Source organism: Callithrix jacchus, chromosome 7 (genome assembly GCF_049354715.1).
Source record: "Callithrix jacchus isolate 240 chromosome 7, calJac240_pri, whole genome shotgun sequence".
NCBI lineage: Eukaryota > Metazoa > Chordata > Mammalia > Primates > Cebidae > Callithrix > Callithrix jacchus.
Window position 1 is genome coordinate 121,585,448 of NC_133508.1, and position 18,591 is coordinate 121,604,038.

Genomic DNA, 18,591 nt, shown 5'->3' on the forward strand with positions numbered 1-18,591 from the left:
CCTTGTTGCTGATACTTAGCACAGAGGATCCTGGTGATTAAAACGTGACACATTCTGTAAAAAACTACACCACCCCATGATTTTGGTCATCCTATTTCCTTTGAAGTCCAAGTGAGGAGGATAGTGTCCCTTTCTTTCCATCTGGATTCCATGACTCCCTGCCCAGTCTTGCCCTAGAAAAACTAAAGGTCTAAGAATAACCTCCATTCTTAATCAAAGGCCACAGAAATGAATACCTTTCTCTCAAGTACATGCAGGAATGTCTTCTCAGCCAACTCACCGTATGTATTTTGAGCTTCATCTCCTCCAACAGGTGATCATCCTGCAATGTGTTAATAAACTCCTTACGAGCCATTCCTTTACCTGCTACTGTGACTCCTTTACTAGGGGTAGTCCTCATGCTGATCATCTAACGTAGCTGAAGATGCCAATCTCCGCTAGGCCCTGATGGCATCCTAGTTCCCTTATGTTATCAGCTCAGCAAAACCAGGCAACTTCATAAATGGGTAGCAGCGTGGGCCTGCCTGAGCCTAAATAAGACTGTGAAGATGAAGCTGGTGACTCACAAGGGATAGATCTGCCTAGTTGATATGTATAAAGTCTTTCGTTTTTTCTGCTGAAGGAGATGGGACAAAGTTGGTTCATGAGTACCTGGGGGAGAGAGGGGAGCTGAAAACAATGGACGGGATGATATGGCTCTCCTTCTGTCTCTGCTGCCCCTTTATAAGGTAATGGGGGAGGTGGAAGGGTGATAGGCATCACCTAAAACAGAACAGCATTAATATTACTATGACCTTATTTCTCTGCACAGGCTGGAAGGACTGGGGACATTCAAGGAGCACTTGGCAAACCCTAATAGCAAAGTGCCATGGCATGATTATTAAGGTCCCCTCTTTTCAGTCTCTTCATTAGTTCTGACCAATATCCATCCTTCTTGGTCTGTTTAGTCTAAAAATCAAGGGTTAGAGGTGTCAAGTATCACCACACATGGTCTTAGTTGAAGAATAAGGATATAATTCATGATCTTCAATTAAAATCCAATGAAGTTCTTAAAAATCCAATGGCTTACATCACCTATGTGGTTCCTATTGCTACAGTTAACTCGGGAGCTGTGGAATTTCAAAAGTAGATACATAAAGTCTGTATTTCTGTACTTTCTATACTTTAGTATACACCTACCAGAGAGAACAATAGCCAGCTGTTAGTGGTAGATCTGCTGATTAAATATGTCCTGATTAAAGAAGATATTCTGTGCAGAACATTCCAGAATAATTCAACAAAAACAGGAAATTATCCTTGTTCAACTTTCTGAAGCACTTATTGGAAGCTATAGCTGAAGAAGGAGCAAGAGAAAGATAGCAGCAATGCCTTACTGCCTTCAGTCGGCTGGGTTTATCAGATTCTAAATGTATAAAGTCATGATCCCACAAAATCAGTATTGCTACATGCAGTGAGTGTAAGCCTCAAACCCAGCAGAACTACAGAAGCAATCCATAAATATCTGTTGAATGAATGAATGAGTTTAACCAAATTGATTCATGTCAAGGAATAAGTATCTCACAACTTAGTATCTTTCTTTTCTAGACAGCTCAGCCCCATCAGTCTTTACCATTTCCCTTCCTGGTCCCCTCCAACTCACACAGTGTGGCAGGAGGTGAAAGGAAGGGCGTTACCCTTGGCTAAGAACCTCCTGTCTGTAGACATGCCTTTGGTTGCTGTAGTTTTCAGTCTTTATCTTACTTAGTCCTCAAAACTCTATCAAGCAGATATTTTAATGCAGGTTGACTTTTGCCCATAGTCACATGGCTAGAAACTGTCAGAGGTGGAATTTAAACTCAGCATCACATTATGAGATCTCATGCTTTTCTTCCAGCTTTTTGGATTACTTTCCGTCTATGCAATATTTCTCCCTTCGTTTGACCCTTTCCCCATTTGTGTTCTATAAGAGGCCTTTCCAGAAGACAAGGTTGCACCACCTATCCACAGTGTGCTTTGAGGACCTCAGATAGAGCCCCCTGCCTGAAAAATACCATCTCCATTGGTCTTAAACAGAGATTGAATAATCACTTTTAGAGTTGGCTGCTGTGTATCTAAAAAACTTTGTATTCCTGAAAAATTTCATATTGAAAGCCACAAATATACCCCTTAAAGGAGTGACTCCTTAAGCCTTTGTAAGGTACTATGATAAACTACTTCCCATGGTAAGCCTTTCTAAAAAAAAAATCCTATAGAAATAAAACATGGGTTCACAATCAGGAGTAGGGTTAAAATGAGTAGCAGAAACCCTTGCAGGAGAATTAAAAGAAGGTGAAAAAGAACCAAAAGCAAACTTTACTTACATTGTTTTCTTCCTATTTATCAGGCCTTGACTGCTGGCATCCATGGAAGCGAATCAGACTTTGGCTCCTTCAATGGTGTTAATCATAAAAGGATTCCTGGATGTAATGTTGCCTAGTGGTTGAATCTACAGCTTTGGGACTCAGATTCCTGGAACTCAGATTCCAGTGCTCTCCCTGCATCCTCAACCCCCATTTTAATGCTCCTGAGAAAATAATTTAACCTCTCTCTACCTAGATTTTGTCATCCGTAAAATGGAGAGGATAATCATACCTGTTTCCTAGAGTTGCTACATTTCTAAGAGAATGCACATAAAGGACCTAGAATGGCTGGCCTACAGGAAATGCTCTACAAACATAATGATGATGATTTTGCCATCATTGACTTTTGTATTAACTTCAACCACTTGTAAATATTTCCCATGTTTCACAAAGTCTCATTGGGTTCTGAAAACGACTTCTACTGTGCCATCCTATCCATCTCTGGCCCTGGAATTTCTTGACCTTACAGGAATGTCAGTCCTACTAGGCCACTGTGAAATGATCTTCTTTCTCACTGGAATTTAAAATGGAGAAAGCAGTTGCATTTTTAAAATGTGTTTTGGCATCAGTTTCACACAGAATAAAATGTCTCATGTTCCCCAAGACAATTAACTATTGCCACAGTTTTGGCAGAACACAAACCATCTACTTTGGTTTTAGAATCATTCTATCAAACAACAACAACAAAAACTATTCCCTCTGAATGTTAAAAGAATTTTTCCCTGGCACACATTAGACATGCTGGATGAAATCAGAGAGCTTATTTTATCTTCTCTGTTGGCAGCGCCCCAGCTTTCTAAACATTGGTAAGAACCTGAGGCTTTCAAAATCATGGGCCCATCAACTAAAAATATGATGCCTCACGCACTGTAAAAAAGATTCGCATTTAGACTAACAGGAAGTAATTCAAAAAGACCATCCTTTTCTAGGTTACGCCCCATGAAATCACTTAATCAGCTTTTTTGTTTTTTTTTCCACCATGGTTATGGAGTAATGCAAAAGAAAGATTTTTCACATTTCACTTTGCTAGAACATAATTTTTTCTAGCTTTTAGTGTCCTCCTACACACTTAGCAAATTGTGGCTTATCTCTCAGAGACACATACATCCTACCCTTTAGCTATCTAAGGGAAAGTAACTCACTGCAAATTAATAGAAAATAAGCCCAATTCCTTACCTACGCATCAGGTGTCACAAGGCACAAAGCTTTATTGAGCCAAGGAAAAGATCAGATCTTGTCATAAGAAGATAATTGCTTCCACATTTAACACCTCCAAAAAGGACACAAATAGCTAAAAGGGGGATATTTTAAAACCGTATTAAATCATTCTAGTAGAAAATCTCAAACTTGTAAAGTGCCAGAAAAAGTAAAGATTAATTAAATATTTGCCTTGGAGAGTTTATTTAGCTCACGCAGGGAGAGTGAAAGCTCTCTCTCTCTCTGTGCAATTCTGGATGGAAAGAAACAACATCATCCAGATGGTAGGAAATTAATTGGGCTTTTATACAACGAGGTGATGATCAGGAAGATTTTAAAAGACCACAAGTCTGCCAGGAACTTTTCTTACAGAGGAACCGAAAAGCACTTTATTCTTAATATCAAAAGGATGTAACAGATGTTTTGGCAGTAGCCATCTCGGTCCTGGATCTTCCACTTCTTCCATCTTACTTCTATCTGCCCATCTTGTCACCTCTTAAATCTGTTCTCCTCCAGGACAGATTTCATCGGCTGCCTTCCTTACAACTATCCCCCTACCCTTACTAGCCTTCATGTCAATAGTTGTATAGGAAGTATTTTTCACTACCAGAAGACACAATCTCGTATTTGAGGTCTCTTCTCCATCTACCATTCCTCTATTTAACTATGCTTCAGCTGAATTTCATAATTAGTGTCAAGTGAGAGAAATCTGATGCTAAAAAAAACTGTGAGTTATAATTCAAATAGTGCAGAGGTTTAGGGGTTGATTTAGTTCACATAAGTGACTCAGTCATACCAATGACTTCAAAGTTCCGTTAAGCTTGTAGTTCCTCACTGATACATGACAGAAAGAGTTCCGAAGATTCAATTCCGTATGATACCTAAACCAACAACCTGCATCACACACGTAGGGCCTAGTTCTTTTCTCAGGGCTTGAGAAGTCACAAACACAACACCAGCCCTCATTCCTTTGGGTGAACAAATTTTTTTCTCTCTTCCAGATTCTCCCCTTAAATCAGCAGGCTTTGAAACAACTAAAATACAGCCTAGTGATGTAGCTGTAAAAGATCCACTAAGAAGAACCCATGTAATGGGAGCAATTCCCAGGGTTTAAAGTGGTGTTTGAGGTTCAGTATGATTTCTAGAAATGTTTGTTCAGTTGCTATGTAAGAATGAATATAGCCATTGGGAGAAACCCAGTCACACCTCCAGCTGGGAAGAGTCCTTTTGGAGGTGGCATGACTGAACGTGTGATTAAGCCCATGTGTTTGAGGGGGCAGAAGTCTTAACATTCTAGCAAGTCCCCCAGCAAAGGCACTACTCAGGTGTTCCTCTTCTAACAACAGCCTTCACCATGTGAATTTCTGAGTGGTGTGTGTGTGTGTAATATAATTACTATTTTCTTTAGTTAAGCCTATACAAGTACATTTCATATGACAATGATTACAACATTTTCTCACATTATAATTCCTACAGTCTTAGCTCTTGGATAATAAGAAAATAAAGAATTAAACTTTGCTACCAAAAGAGCATACATCCCTACTCTCTTCAAAGAGGGACAGAGTAGAAATGTCATCTTCATATACACAACTCTGAAAGATACTCACACTCATATATATGTGCACACACATCCTATATACACTTAAGGCAACAGATGTCTCTTCCCCTGTCCCAATCCCTGCCAGCCCTGCATGAAATCAGAGGGAGAGTGGGGGGCTGGATTCTAGATTAGTCAAGCTGGAGCTTCTGGGAACACTGCCACAATGATCTCAGTACCCTGAAGCTTTGTAGTTTTCTGCAGAAAGAAAAAGTTTTAACCTGATTATGATGACTAGTTTTCCTACTAAGCCGCAGCCAGGTGATTAGAATTCGAGCTGATAGCAACTCCTGGTCATTCCTGGAAAGAACAGGATATAAAGAGAAGTCTGTTTTCCTTTTGTGATCAGCAGAGCCCTATACTTGGCCATTTCTCTTCCATCTCCATGGCTCTGCTGAAAGTATTCTGGGAAGTTACCAATGATGCCTGTTTGCTGACTATGTACTTTCTCGTCAGTCCTCTCATAACCACAACTTCTTAACTCTCCTATGGCAGAGGCCAAATCTACTTGCTCTTCCTCCTGGCACTCAGCTAGACAACATTTTGCAGTATGATTTGCAGTGCAGTGTGGCTATGTGACTGAGCTTTCTCCAGTAGAAACGATCCATGCTGTTTCCAGGCCAGGAGCTTATGCTTCAGGGGCTTTGCCCCTTCTTTTGCTCCTCTAAGCTCTTTCCTTGGTTGTCTGAGGACAACCAAGAGATCTTGGAGATCTACTCTCAAGGTGACACCAAAAAGTAAGGATTAAAAATGTGAAACCATCAACCTGGGTTCCTGAAGAACTTCATGGAACACAGCATCCCCCTGACCTCCATAGCCCCATACAAAGACACTGAACTGGACTTTTACAAAAAGAAGTAAACTTCTAGTGCTGAGCCACTGCATATGGGTCTATTTGTTACACGTCTTGGTACGTCAGTAACTCAGAAATCCCTAATTTCTTAAAATGTTTTTTTCTTCTGTTTCCATGATACTATCATCCCTCGTCTTCCTTCTATCTCTCTAAATGTTCTTCTGTATCACTTTTTAAACTTCCCAACCCTTACAATAGGGAATTTTCCCCAGGCCATCTTGTCTTTCACATTCTTCTCACCTGGTATGTTTTTTCTGGAATGGTTTCCTTCTTCCCTATGGCTTCACCTACCACCAATCTGCTGATGGGCCCCAAATCCATCTCCGTTACATATTCCCACATTCACAGCTTCCCACCTGAAAACTTCCCCTGTGTGTAATCTCTTTAGTCAGTTGCCCAGTCCTCCCACTTTAGGGCCAACTTTAACTCCTCTTTCTTTCCAATCTTCCATCCCTATTCAACCACTAAGACCTATTGATTACCCTTCAAAAATGTCTCCCATAATGCTTCCCACAACCTCTCAGTCTCTCCATCTCTATTTCTACTACCTTAGTTTAGACCCAATCACTTCATCTTTGCAAGAAGTCTCCAAATGTCTCACTACTGCCTGTTTCTCTAGCCCGTCACCATACCTTGGTCAGAATTTCTGAACAAAAACATGCACCTACTAATCTGACCATTAGTGACCTTCTCTGGTTCTCTGTTGTCATTCTCAACAATAATTATAGCTGTTATTTAAGGAGAGCTTCCTATGTGCCAAGTACTATGTTAAATATTTTAGTAAAACAAATTTAGCATTTATCTCCTTTGTTTCTCTAGACAATTGGTTTTTGTTTGTTTTTTGTACTTTGGGTTCTGGGGTACATGTGCAGATCATGCAGGATTGTTGCATAGGTATATACATGGCAATGTGGTTTGCTGCCTCCATCCCCCAGTCACCTATATCTGGCATTTCTCCCCATGTTATCCCTCCCAACCTTCCCATCCCCCGTTCTCACCCCTTGCCCCCCCAACAGACCCCAGTGTGTGATGCTCCCCTCCCTGTGTCCATGTGTTCTCATTGTTCAACTCCCACTGATGAGTGAGAATGTGGTATTTGATTTTCTGTTCTTGTGTCAGTTTGCTGAGAATAATGGTTTCCAGATTCAACCATGTCCCTACAAAGGACATGAAGTCATCGTTTTTTATGGCTGCGTAGTATTCCATGGTGTATATGTGCCACAATTTCCTTGTCCAGTCTATCATCGATGGGCATTTGGGTTGGTTCCAGGTCTTTGCTATTATAAACAGTGCTGCAATGAACATATATGTGTGTGTGTCTTTATAATGGAACAACTTATAATCCTTTCTCTGGATAATTGTTGAAGTGAGCACTGGTATCCTCATTTTACAAATTAAAACCCACCAATGTAGTATAAGTAACCTTATTCTCAATCACAAATTTATTAAGTAGTGGAGCTCAAATTCAAATACGATTCATTCTGACCTCAAGGCCTCTTGCTTAACACTGCGCAAAACTGCCTCCATCTTACACTAAACTTGTGTATAGCACGTGAGGCCCTTCAGATTCCAGCCCAAACCACTAACTTCTTTATCTTCATCTCCACTTCTTACATTCTAGAAATCAGACCCACTGAACTTGTTACTGTCCCTCAAATGCTTTGCCGTTTCCACAGTTAAATAAATTACTTACCCAGCATAGTCTTCAGCGTGAGGCAAGTGCTCAAAGTATTTCACTTCCCCTCTTCTACTCCCCATGAATCATACTCATATGTATCCTGTTCCTTCTGCCTATAATTCCCTTTCCATTTTCAATACCCAGCATATTCTGAATCAGTTTTCAAAAGTCAATTGGAATATTTTTCCTCCCCTGTCAAGCCTTCCAGACAGATTGCTCTGGAAAGAGTTTCTTGTACCTCTCGGTTCCCATAGCATGCCTTTAATTCCTTCGTCGTAGTCTTTAGCCTCTTATATTGCAATCAATCTGTCTTCTATTATTCATCTACTGTAAACTCACTAGGGTCAGGGAATACCTTATTCCTCTCTTTACGGCCCTTTTCATACATAACAGGTCCTCGAAGTCTAATTGTTGAATGAATAGTATATGAATGAATGACATAAGCACTTTTCATAAATGCTCTCATTGTTAATTAGCTCTCTTGAGACCTAATCCTAGCTGCTGTTATTATTTTACATAATTGAAAAATGTGCTAAGCATCCCCAAAGTCACCAAAAAGCAGTTTCGAGCTGTGCTGATCAATACAGTAGGCACTAGGCCATATGTGGCAACTGAACACTTGAATTATGGCTAGTATAACTTGAATGGGCTACAAATACACAGAATTTTAAAGACAATTTTGTAAAAAGAATGTAAAATATTCCATTAGTAATTTTTATACTTCTTATATACTGAAATATTTTTGATATGTTAGTTTAAATAAAATATATTATTAAAATTAATTTCCCTAATTTCCTTTTGCTTTTCTAATGTGGTTATTTTTTAAAAATTAAAATTACATATATGGTTTGCATTATATTTCAGTTGAACAGCACTGATTTTGAGTTTCTAATTTTATGAGGGACGTTAATGTGCTTGGGTAGGATAACACTGAGTCAGGAAACCTTTCTCTCTCCTCCAAAGCCACATATCAAAGACAAGAGGGAAGGAAGAAAGGGATGAAGGAAGAAGGGAGGGAGGAGGAGAAGGGAGAGGGAAAGCAAGAAGGAACCAGAGAGACAGAAAGGAGGGAAGAAAGGGCTAAGGAAAGGAAGAAGGAAAGAAAGAAGTTAGTTCCAACTTAACAAATAGCTCAGAAAGCTAATATAGCACATGACTACACACCTGGACGATAAAGATCATCTTTTCAATCAAAAACAACTGTTTAGTCTCGTTTATATAACATTAATTTTATAACTGTCAATCAAACATTGAGAAGGCCCTAGCTATGTCTAGACTTTAGTTCAGATAGTGGAAAATTTAAAAATAGCTAATACACTAGAACTTTCTATGGAGCTATTAGCCAAAAGAATGAGAAGGGGCATTATAATGTCCTATATTTATTGGATGCCACTTCAAATTCTTACTAAAGAGAGCTAGAAAAGGAAGGCGAGGAAGGGGAGGGAGGGAAGGGGAAGGAAAGAGGAGATAAAATAACAGCAAAGGAAAAAAGGGAAGAGGAAAGGAGAAGAGGGAAGGAAAACAGGAGAAGTTAAGAGTCCACCCTTACATTTTATAACAATCATGAAAGTTTATTTTCTACTGGGATAAAGATGCAATTGCCAGCTCTGGCTCCATGGTTCTTAGAGGTCCTCTAGCCTAACTCTTAGCCAATTACTGAACTCTGCTCTGACAAGCTCAACAAATCTCTGGAATACAAGCTGTGGAAATTTTAATATCTGCTAAGTTCAGTTACAAGTAATAATAACACCTATATTATAATTATGTTTCAGAATTAATTTTAATTTTTTTTTTTTTCTGAGATGGAAGCTCGCCCTATCACCCAGGCTGGAGTGCACTGGTGTGATCTTGGCTCACTGCAACCTCTGCCTCCCAGGTTCAAGCGATTCTCCTGCCTCAGCCTGTGGAGTAGCTGGGATTACAGGCACATGGCACCACACCCAGCTAATTTTTTGTATCTTTAGTAGAGATGGGGTTTTACCATGCTGGCCAGGCTGGTCTTGAACTCCTGACTTCTTGATCCACCCACCTCGGCCTCCCAAAATGCTGAGATTATGGGCGTGAGCCACTGAGCCTGGCCTAATTTTGAAATTTCTTAGCAAATAGGATTATATAACTATCATTGCTATCTTAAATTAGATGCATTTTATGGAAATTATAATATTTGTGGTTTTATTACACAAATAAAATTTCAGAAAAACTTGACTATTTAGTAAATATTTCCTATAAAGCTTACTACAATTGTGACATGGTATGATACAAAAAATAGTGGTCAGAAAATTCAGAGATTTGGGATCTTTTTAGCCTTGACTTTTTTTTTTTTTTTTTTTGAGATGGAGTCTTGCTTTTGTTGCCCAGGCTGGAGTGCAATGGGGCAACCTCCCAAGTAGCTGGGAATACAGGCACCTGCCACCACGCCCAGCTAATTTTTTGTATTTTTAGTAGAGATGGTGTTTCACTATGTTGGTCAGGCTAGTCTTGAACTCCTGACCTCAGGCGATCCACCCGCCTCAGCCTCCCAAAGTGCTGGGATTACAGGTGTGAGCCACCGCGCCCGGCCTTCATTCTTATACTTTTAAGACAAAAAGTAGATAATTCTTTAATGTAATTCAAGTAACAATATTGATTTCTATCTCAGATTTAAAAACCTTAAAAATTCTCTGCAGTTTTCCTCCAAGTTAATAAACAGTGTTGTTGAGAAGAAAGAAAGAAAAAAGAAAAAAAAACCCCTGAAGTTGCTACTATAGAATCAAAGCATGAAAAATAGTTTCTTACCACTTCTCAGCTGTTCAACTTCACAGAAGTGTGTTCCAGTGGGAGTGTGAATAAATGCATGGACATGCTTAACTCCATTCTAAAAATTAGGAAAATAAATTATTTCTAGGAAAAATTCATTACTTGCCATAAAGCCAATTTCATTAATTAAACTGAGAGCACAAATAAGTGAGTTAACCTTTTCAAGCCGCTTCCAAGGGATTTCTTCCACATAGACTTGAGTTTGGATGACATGGTTAAAAGAAGAAAGAAAATGCTCACAAATATTCACAGCAAAGGCTTCTATGCTTTCGATCTGTAAAAGAAACAAAATGCTTTGAACCAGAAATAACTGTCTCATTTAAAAATAATTTATAAATACTGTTAAATGAAATTATGGGAGGTGATGGCTTTGGACTAAGCTCCTGCATTAGGCTCCAGCCAGACCAGACCAAAATGGAGTCACTTAGGCTAAATGCCATATAATCAGCTTTTAGGAAGTAGATAGGTACCAAAACAGACCAGTTTTTCCTGAAAACAGGAGATTCCAGTCTACCTGAGTCAGTCTAGTAAGGAAGTCCCCTCTGCTTTAACTCTTACCAAAAAAGTAATCTGAAACCTGATGTTAACCAATCCTGTTTTTTTGTTTGTTTTTTGGGTTTTTCCCGCCCCCCCATTGTTCTGTTTCTGGGTCCCACCTTAAAAAACCCAATGTTCTGTTCTTGCCTAGTAGGAGCTCTTATTCTTTTTCGTGGAATGGAAGCTGCCCCTAATAGTAAATAAAAACCAATTCAATCTATTACTAAATTTATTATAATTTTGTCTTTTGATATTACTCATGACATTGTCTTTCCTGATGAACTGCTTTTTAGAATGAGACAAGCACAGAATAAAAAGAAACTGTCTCAAGAGATAAAGGTGTTTATCTTGAAAAAACTATAGTAGTATGTTTACTAAATGTTACTTCACAAATGAAGTTAATGATCACCATCACCAGGTGAGATTCCTATTTTTAAAAGAAACCCATCTTGCAAGAGAAGATGTGTCAGTGGATGAGCAAAAAGTAACTTAACATTCAGATTCTTTTGACAGTGAGCTCAGTCATCACTTGTACCAACCACAGTGCACCATAACACTCTGAACTCTATGAGATTTGCAAATGGGCTTCGAGTTTCCCAAGGAAAATTGTTAATGAAGAGCTACCTCACCTTCCTTGCCTTGCATACAGGCCTTCTATTGATCCCAGCTGTCCACCCATATAATGCAGCTTCCATATTAATCCCTAGGCAGTATTTATGGTCTTAGGACAGTCTGCAAATTATTAATGGCTTTGCTTATAATTAAACTTATTTGGACAGCCTTCCCCAGTATAGTTCTGTTTTGTACTTGTTGACCCAGAATAATTATGAATAACATCCTATCTTGAGCTCAAGTGTCCTGGTTTGGATAAGAAGTTATATGATCACTCTATCCATAATGAATGATTTTAAGTGGGTTTTAACATTCAGGTCCATTCTTCAATTTTCTGAAAACTCATAACAGTATAGCAAATATAAGAATCTGTTGTACCTGGCCCTTGTCCACATCACAGTACAGGTCTACTTTCAAATGATTTTTTTAAAGAGTGCAATTCCTTTTTCCATAGCCCTGTCTATGTTTGCTGGGTTATTCTGATTAGCAAGAGAAAAGTTCAGGGTGGAAATAGGACTTGCAGAAATTATATTGCAATATTTGTTCATTTAATGAATCATGGGTATGGATTTCATGGAAAAACACGAGAAAAGAAGCTTTCCAGTCTAAATTTCTTGTCTTTTTAGACTTCTTGGCAAGTAAAAAAAAAAATCACCTTGAATTGCCCAGAAAGCTGGGTGGCCTCACGCAGCTTCACTCACACTTGAAGAAACCAGATGTGGACATGCTAGAATATCACTTCTATCTGATCTAAATCTCACTTGAAAAGTCCGTTTAACCACTATATATCAGTAACAAATGGTAATAGAGTTGAGAAAGTTAGGATGGCACTCAAATTTGGAAAATAGATTTTAATACTGAAAATAAATGTATCTTATACTCAAGATTTTCATCTGTATTAATAAGTGAAATGTTTTTTTCTATAAATGTACACCATTCCAAAAAAGTTAAATAACAAATGGTAAGACTCAGAAATTCATGACAAAAATGTGTAAAATTCTATTCTAAAATTCTTTCAGGATCTTAATTTTCCTTTAATTCTAATTAGAGATAACATGTATTTTGTCCAATAAGATTCTCTGCCTAAAAGATTTTGTAGTGAGATGAGAGCCAAGGCAAGAAAGATGCGAAGTTTGTTGTTGTTTTCTTTTTTTTTTTTCAGCAGTTTTCTTCAATCCTGAGACCTTTAGAATAGAAAAAAAATTTTTCAAAGCATGACTTAAATGTAAAAATAGGTTAAAATGCAAAGGGAACTTGAAACAAGCAAGTAACACCTCATGCTGTTTTATAGCAAATTCTGCATCAAGACAGGCAGCATCTAAGAAGAATGACACATACTCCTTTAAACTTTGCCAAGGCATGAACTGTGTTCTTGATGGTGTCTGTAGGGACGATATCTGAATTGTCTCCATGCAGGTAATCTTTTTTGGAACTCAGAGTAAGTTGCACTGAAGTTGCCACCTCTTTAATGCTGTGGTATTTTCCATCTCGCTGAATATGGAGAACTTTTACCATATCCTTCCCATAGCCAGTTCGGACAAACTCCACCTCATCATTCTGCAATGGAAACACAGGCATCTTACTGAAGAAGGCTAAATGAAAGCCGAAAGTTAGGTGCAATTTATTTAAGCCTTAATTTTATCAGACAATTATAAAAGATGAGATTCAGAGTATATATGGAAGCAATATCTCATTCTACTTTTGAAAAAGAATGAGAACTTGTATAGAAAAGAGAAAATCCCAAGAAGCAAATGAAAATATATCAGATTGTTCTCAAGACTGACAGGTAGAAGGCTTTCTTGATAATTATAATAAATACATTAATAGGACCTCCTGGGTCAAAACTATACTAACTTGCTCTGCTTTATTTAATCCCCACTAATCTAATTCTTGTAACAGCACTGCAAAGTCCTTATAATCCCAGGGTAAAATGGGAACTAATATTCCCATTTTACGGCGGGAGAAAGTGAGTTTCAAAGATATTAAGTGATCTGTCCTAGTTCATATGGCTAGTAAAGGATGGAGCCAGGATTTGCACTCAAGTGTATTGACTCTAAATTGTAGAATGGCCACTATGCAAACTGCTTTTCTTCTATAAAATTTCTTGACTGTATTAGTTGGAAATAATTGCATGCCCTTTTTATAGAGAGTGATATTCCAGAGAAAATGCTTTGTGATCAATAGAAACAATTTGAAAATTGCCTTTTCTACTTGCTGCTGGGAAGAGGAATAATTAGTGACAGGGTCCAGATTACCTTCAGGAGTGCAGAGCAGAGGCTGTCTGGCTGCAGGAAGAGCTATGCTTTTAGTGAAGAGATTAATAGAAGCCTGGTGATTGATTCGTTACTACCCTTGTCTGAAGCTGGAGCCTTAGCTAATGAACACATTCATCTCCACTGGTAGAATCTCCAAGATTTGTCCCTGGGCTGTACTGCTGTTTGAGGAAAGAGGCAGGAGGGAGCAGAAGAACAGAAAAATCTTATTTTATTTAGCACAAAATTGAACATTAAAATGATAATGAAAGAAGGTGACAAAAATAAAAGTGAATAAAAAACAGCATGTAGTCAGAGTCTGGGTAGAGAGACAAAGAAGGAACCTCACCTGCAAATCACACTTAGGATATTCAGATGAACCAAGAGCTGCCTAAACATCTATTTGAATAAAAAGTCACCAGACCCTCTGAGGGGAACTTAGGAATACTAGCCAACGTCAGAAAGTATCGTTCTTAAAGCAGCTGGGGGGGAGGGGGTGCTGGAGGCTGCCTCCAATCTTGGACATACAGCTGGGCAGGGCAGGCTAGTGTTGGTCATTTAACATCCCCTAGGGAGTTGAGATGTCTCAATTCAGTTCTTTCTTGTGAGAGCTTAGTTAAGGAAAACTCTTGGAGAGGCCTCTGAAAAGCCTCTGGCCCAACATTTGGGGACTCATCCTGAAGAAAAGGGTCAATAAGAAAACCAAAGGAGCAGACTCAAGGGATCTCAGTAAGAACTGCAAGACTGATGGGGAAAGAGAAACTGTTGTGTGGTTGTGGTGGCTTTGGAATCAAACCAAGCCCAAATTCAACTCTGCCACTTAGAGCTTTGTGGCCTACAACAAGTAATTTAATGTTTCTGAGCCTGTTTCCCCATTTGTGCAAATGGAGAGAAGCACCTCTACCTTGCAGAGCTGCTGGTGAATGTCAAAGGCCCGGCTTAGTTCCCAATAGCTAGTGGCACACTGAAATTAACCCCAGCAATAGAGGCCATGTCAGGCCTGGCTGTGGAAGCAGCAGCAGTGGAGGTAGCAGAGGGGACCTTGATTAAGGGCACCAGTTTTCAGAGTGGAGAGCACTGCGGGCAGTAACAGATGGAAGACTCTGGTGTATCTTGAGCCACAAGGGACTCTACCTGAAGGAGGAAGGCATTTGGCTGGGTTGGGGCCCTTGGGTGGTATAGGCTAGAGTCTGGAATGAAAGGTCTCTGAGATTATCCATCATCCCCAACACATACCAGGACTCAACAAATGTTACTCCTTAGCTTCATCCCTACCCCTATATGTTCAAGCAACAGTAGTTTAGCCTATAAAGGCAGTGGTACCTACGCGGTACATAGAAAGATTACATGATAGGTGCCCTTCATATCCTCATTCCTGTCCAGCTCACTAGCATCATATCTGGCCACACGCCATTGCAAACGCTGCTTTAGCTATGCTGAGCTAATCACAGCTGCCAAGTGTTACATGCTTTCTCTGTCTGTTGGCCATTGGATTTTCTGTTCCTTCCTTCTAGAACATTTCTTCCTCCTCACTACCCAAGCACCAGCCTCTTCACCTGCCTAGCTTCTTCTAGACAGCCTTCAGGTCTCAGATGCTACTTCTCCCGGGATCCGCCCCAGCCCTTCAAGTCTGGAGTAGTTGCCCCTTTTGGGTGCTCTCAAAATACTTGTTATTGCCTTATCGGAATATTTATCAAATTACATTGCAACTGCCTCTTTATGTGTCTGATTCATTCAAAAACAGTAAACTATGAAAGCAGGAACAAGTTTGATCTTGGTCACCATGGCAACCTCAGCACTCAGCACAATGCCTGGAACATAAGTAGGTGCTTAATAAATGTGTCATGAATGAATGGATGGTGCCACCACCGCCTCCGCTGCTTGTGTGATGACACAGAATAGTTAATGAAAACACACAAAGGATTTCAATGCAGGAAGAGCCACTTAAGCTCAGACCCCAATTAGGAAGTCCTTTTCCTGGAAAAGTGGGGAAAGGAATTGATGCCCTCTGATCACCACAGCCTGGAGATCACAGGCACAGCTGGCCAAAGAACAGAAAGCCAGGAAGGGCAACATTGAATATAGAGAGAGTCAGTGAGGCAGCACAAAGTGTTCACATTGCTAATAAGACAGCCTTCCAGTGAAGCACAGTCATCCCAGACCAGAGATCATGCAAGATATGTGTGGGACAGGTCAGTGCTCCTTAGCAGGACTCTGATTGGGCAAAGCAGTGGTTTGCCCTTGAACAAAGTTCGAGTAGTCACGTTTACTGGCAATGAGTTCATATGAAAGGAACCAATCATCTGAACCTGGAGCAGGTGGAACAAATCTGGTGTGGGACACCCATAAGTGTCCCTGCACCCAAAGAGCAGATAATGGCCTGGACCATAACCGAGGCTATTCTCTCCCAGTTGTCTAATCAGAGAAATCAGAAAGAGGTATCAGAGCCCCCTTTCCCACCCTGTGTAGAATATAAGGAATGGTACAGAGATCTTATACAGTAAAATACAAAGGGTGCTCTCTTCTGCAGAGTGGGCAGGTGGCTGAAAGGACGGGCTTTGGACTCTGCAGTCAGGCAGCCCAGGCGGAATCCTTGTTCTGCCACGTATCAGCTCTGAATGGAGGCAAATTTCTCCATGTATAAAATGAGAATAATAGTAGTGTCCATCTCTAAGGACTGATGTGAGGATAACATGAGAAAAAAACATAAAGCACTTAGAAAAGTGTTTTACCAATAATCGCTACTAGATTAATAAGCACTAATTAGCTATAATTATCACTGATAAGTAATCACGCCAAATTTTGCATTAAAGAATCTTTCCAGTTATTGATAGAGATGAATAACTAGAGTGCACACCAACCGAGAGCTGGAGTGGTCAACTCAAAGGGCTGCTGCTGTGATAAGGCCTACCGCCCTCAGGTACGTTGGCCTTCTTTAAATGTTCATGAGTACTGATTCTCACCCCTTTGGTTATCCTTCCTCAGGCTTGTATGGTTGCTTGAGAAGTTATAAAAGTAAATCAATTTACTCTGGACAAAATATCAGCAGGAATAATTTCCTTATTTTTTGGAGACAGGGTCTTGCTCTGTGTGGGACAGAGTGCAGTAGCGAAGTCACAGCTCACTGCAGCCTCAACACCCTGGACTTGAGTGATCCTCTCACATCAGCCTTCCAAGTAGCTGGAACTACAGGTGTACACCACCACATCTGGCTAACTTTTGTAGCTTCTTTTAGAGATAGGGTCTCACTACGTTGCTTAGGCTGGTCTCAAACTCCTGGGCTCAAGCAATCCTCCCACCTTGGCCTCCCAAAGTGCTGGGATTATAGGTGTGAGCCACCATGCTCAGACAGGAATAAATCTCCACACAAGAAAAATCTCCTTTTCTTAAAATATAAAGGGATTACTTATCTGCAAGTAATGTTGGAGAGAGCTCTCAGGGATTTTAAATGCTCATATATTTTCACTTCTACAGTAAGATAGTAAGTGTTCTCTTATTTTCAGGCCATAATGAAAGTGATATAGATCGTCATTACAGGTCTCTGGATTCTTACCTTAGAGTCCTTTAGCCTCTAGAAGGCTCAGTGGATGGATTTGGGTTGGAACTGTGTACTCCATGATGTTATAACTTAAAGTTTATTTGTTTAGGGGAGGGGGATGTGGATCATTCTGAGAGAGAATTTGTAGAATTTCATTAGATTCCAAAAGGCCTCATGACTTATAAAAGTTTAAGGACCATTGTTTTGTGTAATTGGTGTTCAAATTGTTAGCATCACTTTGATCAAACTGTTTTTGCCACCATCTGACAAGTAGCCATGAGGCGGCAGGAAGGAAATGACTTGGTCGTTTTTAGTGTACAACTGCCTGGATGCAATGGAACAGTATTGTAAAGGTTAAGGCTCTAATGGCTGACTGCCTGAGTTTAATTTCTGCCTCCACCACCCGCTAGCTGTATGGTTCTATGCAAGTTACTTAATTTTTTTGTTCCTTTCCCTTTTGATCTGTAAAATAGGGTAATGACAGCAGCTATTTCCTATCATTGTTGGGAGGTTGAAAGTGACTAGCACATAGTGTCAGTAACTGTTAGCTATTATTATCTGACCTGCCAATTGGACAAAAAAAAAGGATTTTTCATATTTGTATCCATCAGTAAGTGGTAGGGAGACATCCTTGTTTATCTCTTTCTTTTTTTTTTCATTTTTAGAAACAGGATCCCACTATGTTGCCCAGGCTGGAGCATAGTGGCTATTCATAGATATGATCCCACTACTAATCAGCACAGGAGTTTCATCTCTTTTTGATAAAGAAGACTAAGGATCCCATACAGGTGCACACTGTTTTGTGCTATAGATGTACAATTAATAAAACAAATCCCTGTCAACACTAATCATATTTTAAATGAATCCTAGCTGCTTATGCACATTGAAGGCAAATCTTTACATAAATCTAATATTCTTCTCCACCCATGTGCCATACTTTTTAGCTCTGTGCGTATTTATGCTTCTTCCTTTTAATAATAACACTCACATATTTGCACTTACATGTACCAGGTACTAAATGAATTTCTCCATTTTCTAGTTAAGCACTGAGGCAGAAAGAAGTACATTTCTCTGGCCATACTATCAGGATTTGACTTCAAGTCTCTGTGATTTTAACCATTATCACTGATAAATAATCACACCAAATATTGCA

The 18,591-nt window shown here is 39.6% G+C and overlaps 2 protein-coding genes across 6 annotated transcripts in view; one reads left to right on the forward strand and one right to left on the reverse strand.

The window, feature by feature from the left end:
* The window catches only part of SAMD13 (sterile alpha motif domain containing 13), a 73,414-nt gene extending 66,087 nt beyond the window's left edge, over positions 1 to 7,327 (forward strand). The window contains exon 4 of the mRNA XM_078332339.1: positions 2,363 to 7,327. Within this exon, the coding sequence (XP_078188465.1) occupies positions 2,363 to 2,455 (93 nt within the window). The 3' untranslated portion in view covers positions 2,456 to 7,327. The remainder of the gene's footprint in view (positions 1 to 2,362) is intronic.
* Positions 1 to 18,591, reverse strand: part of LOC100397154 (uricase) — a 110,073-nt gene that overhangs the window by 6,949 nt on the left and 84,533 nt on the right. For 4 of the 5 annotated variants that reach the window (XM_035252007.3, XM_078332333.1, XM_078332331.1 and 1 more), the window contains 3 exons: positions 12,987 to 13,205; positions 10,657 to 10,773; positions 10,479 to 10,557 (listed from right to left, as the gene is read on the reverse strand). In XM_035252007.3, the coding sequence (XP_035107898.3) occupies positions 10,479 to 10,557; positions 10,657 to 10,773; positions 12,987 to 13,205 (415 nt within the window). Of the gene's footprint in view, positions 1 to 10,478; positions 10,558 to 10,656; positions 10,774 to 12,986; positions 13,206 to 13,903; positions 14,083 to 18,591 lie in introns of all 5 variants that reach the window. The other variant, XM_078332332.1, reaches the window with a different exon arrangement.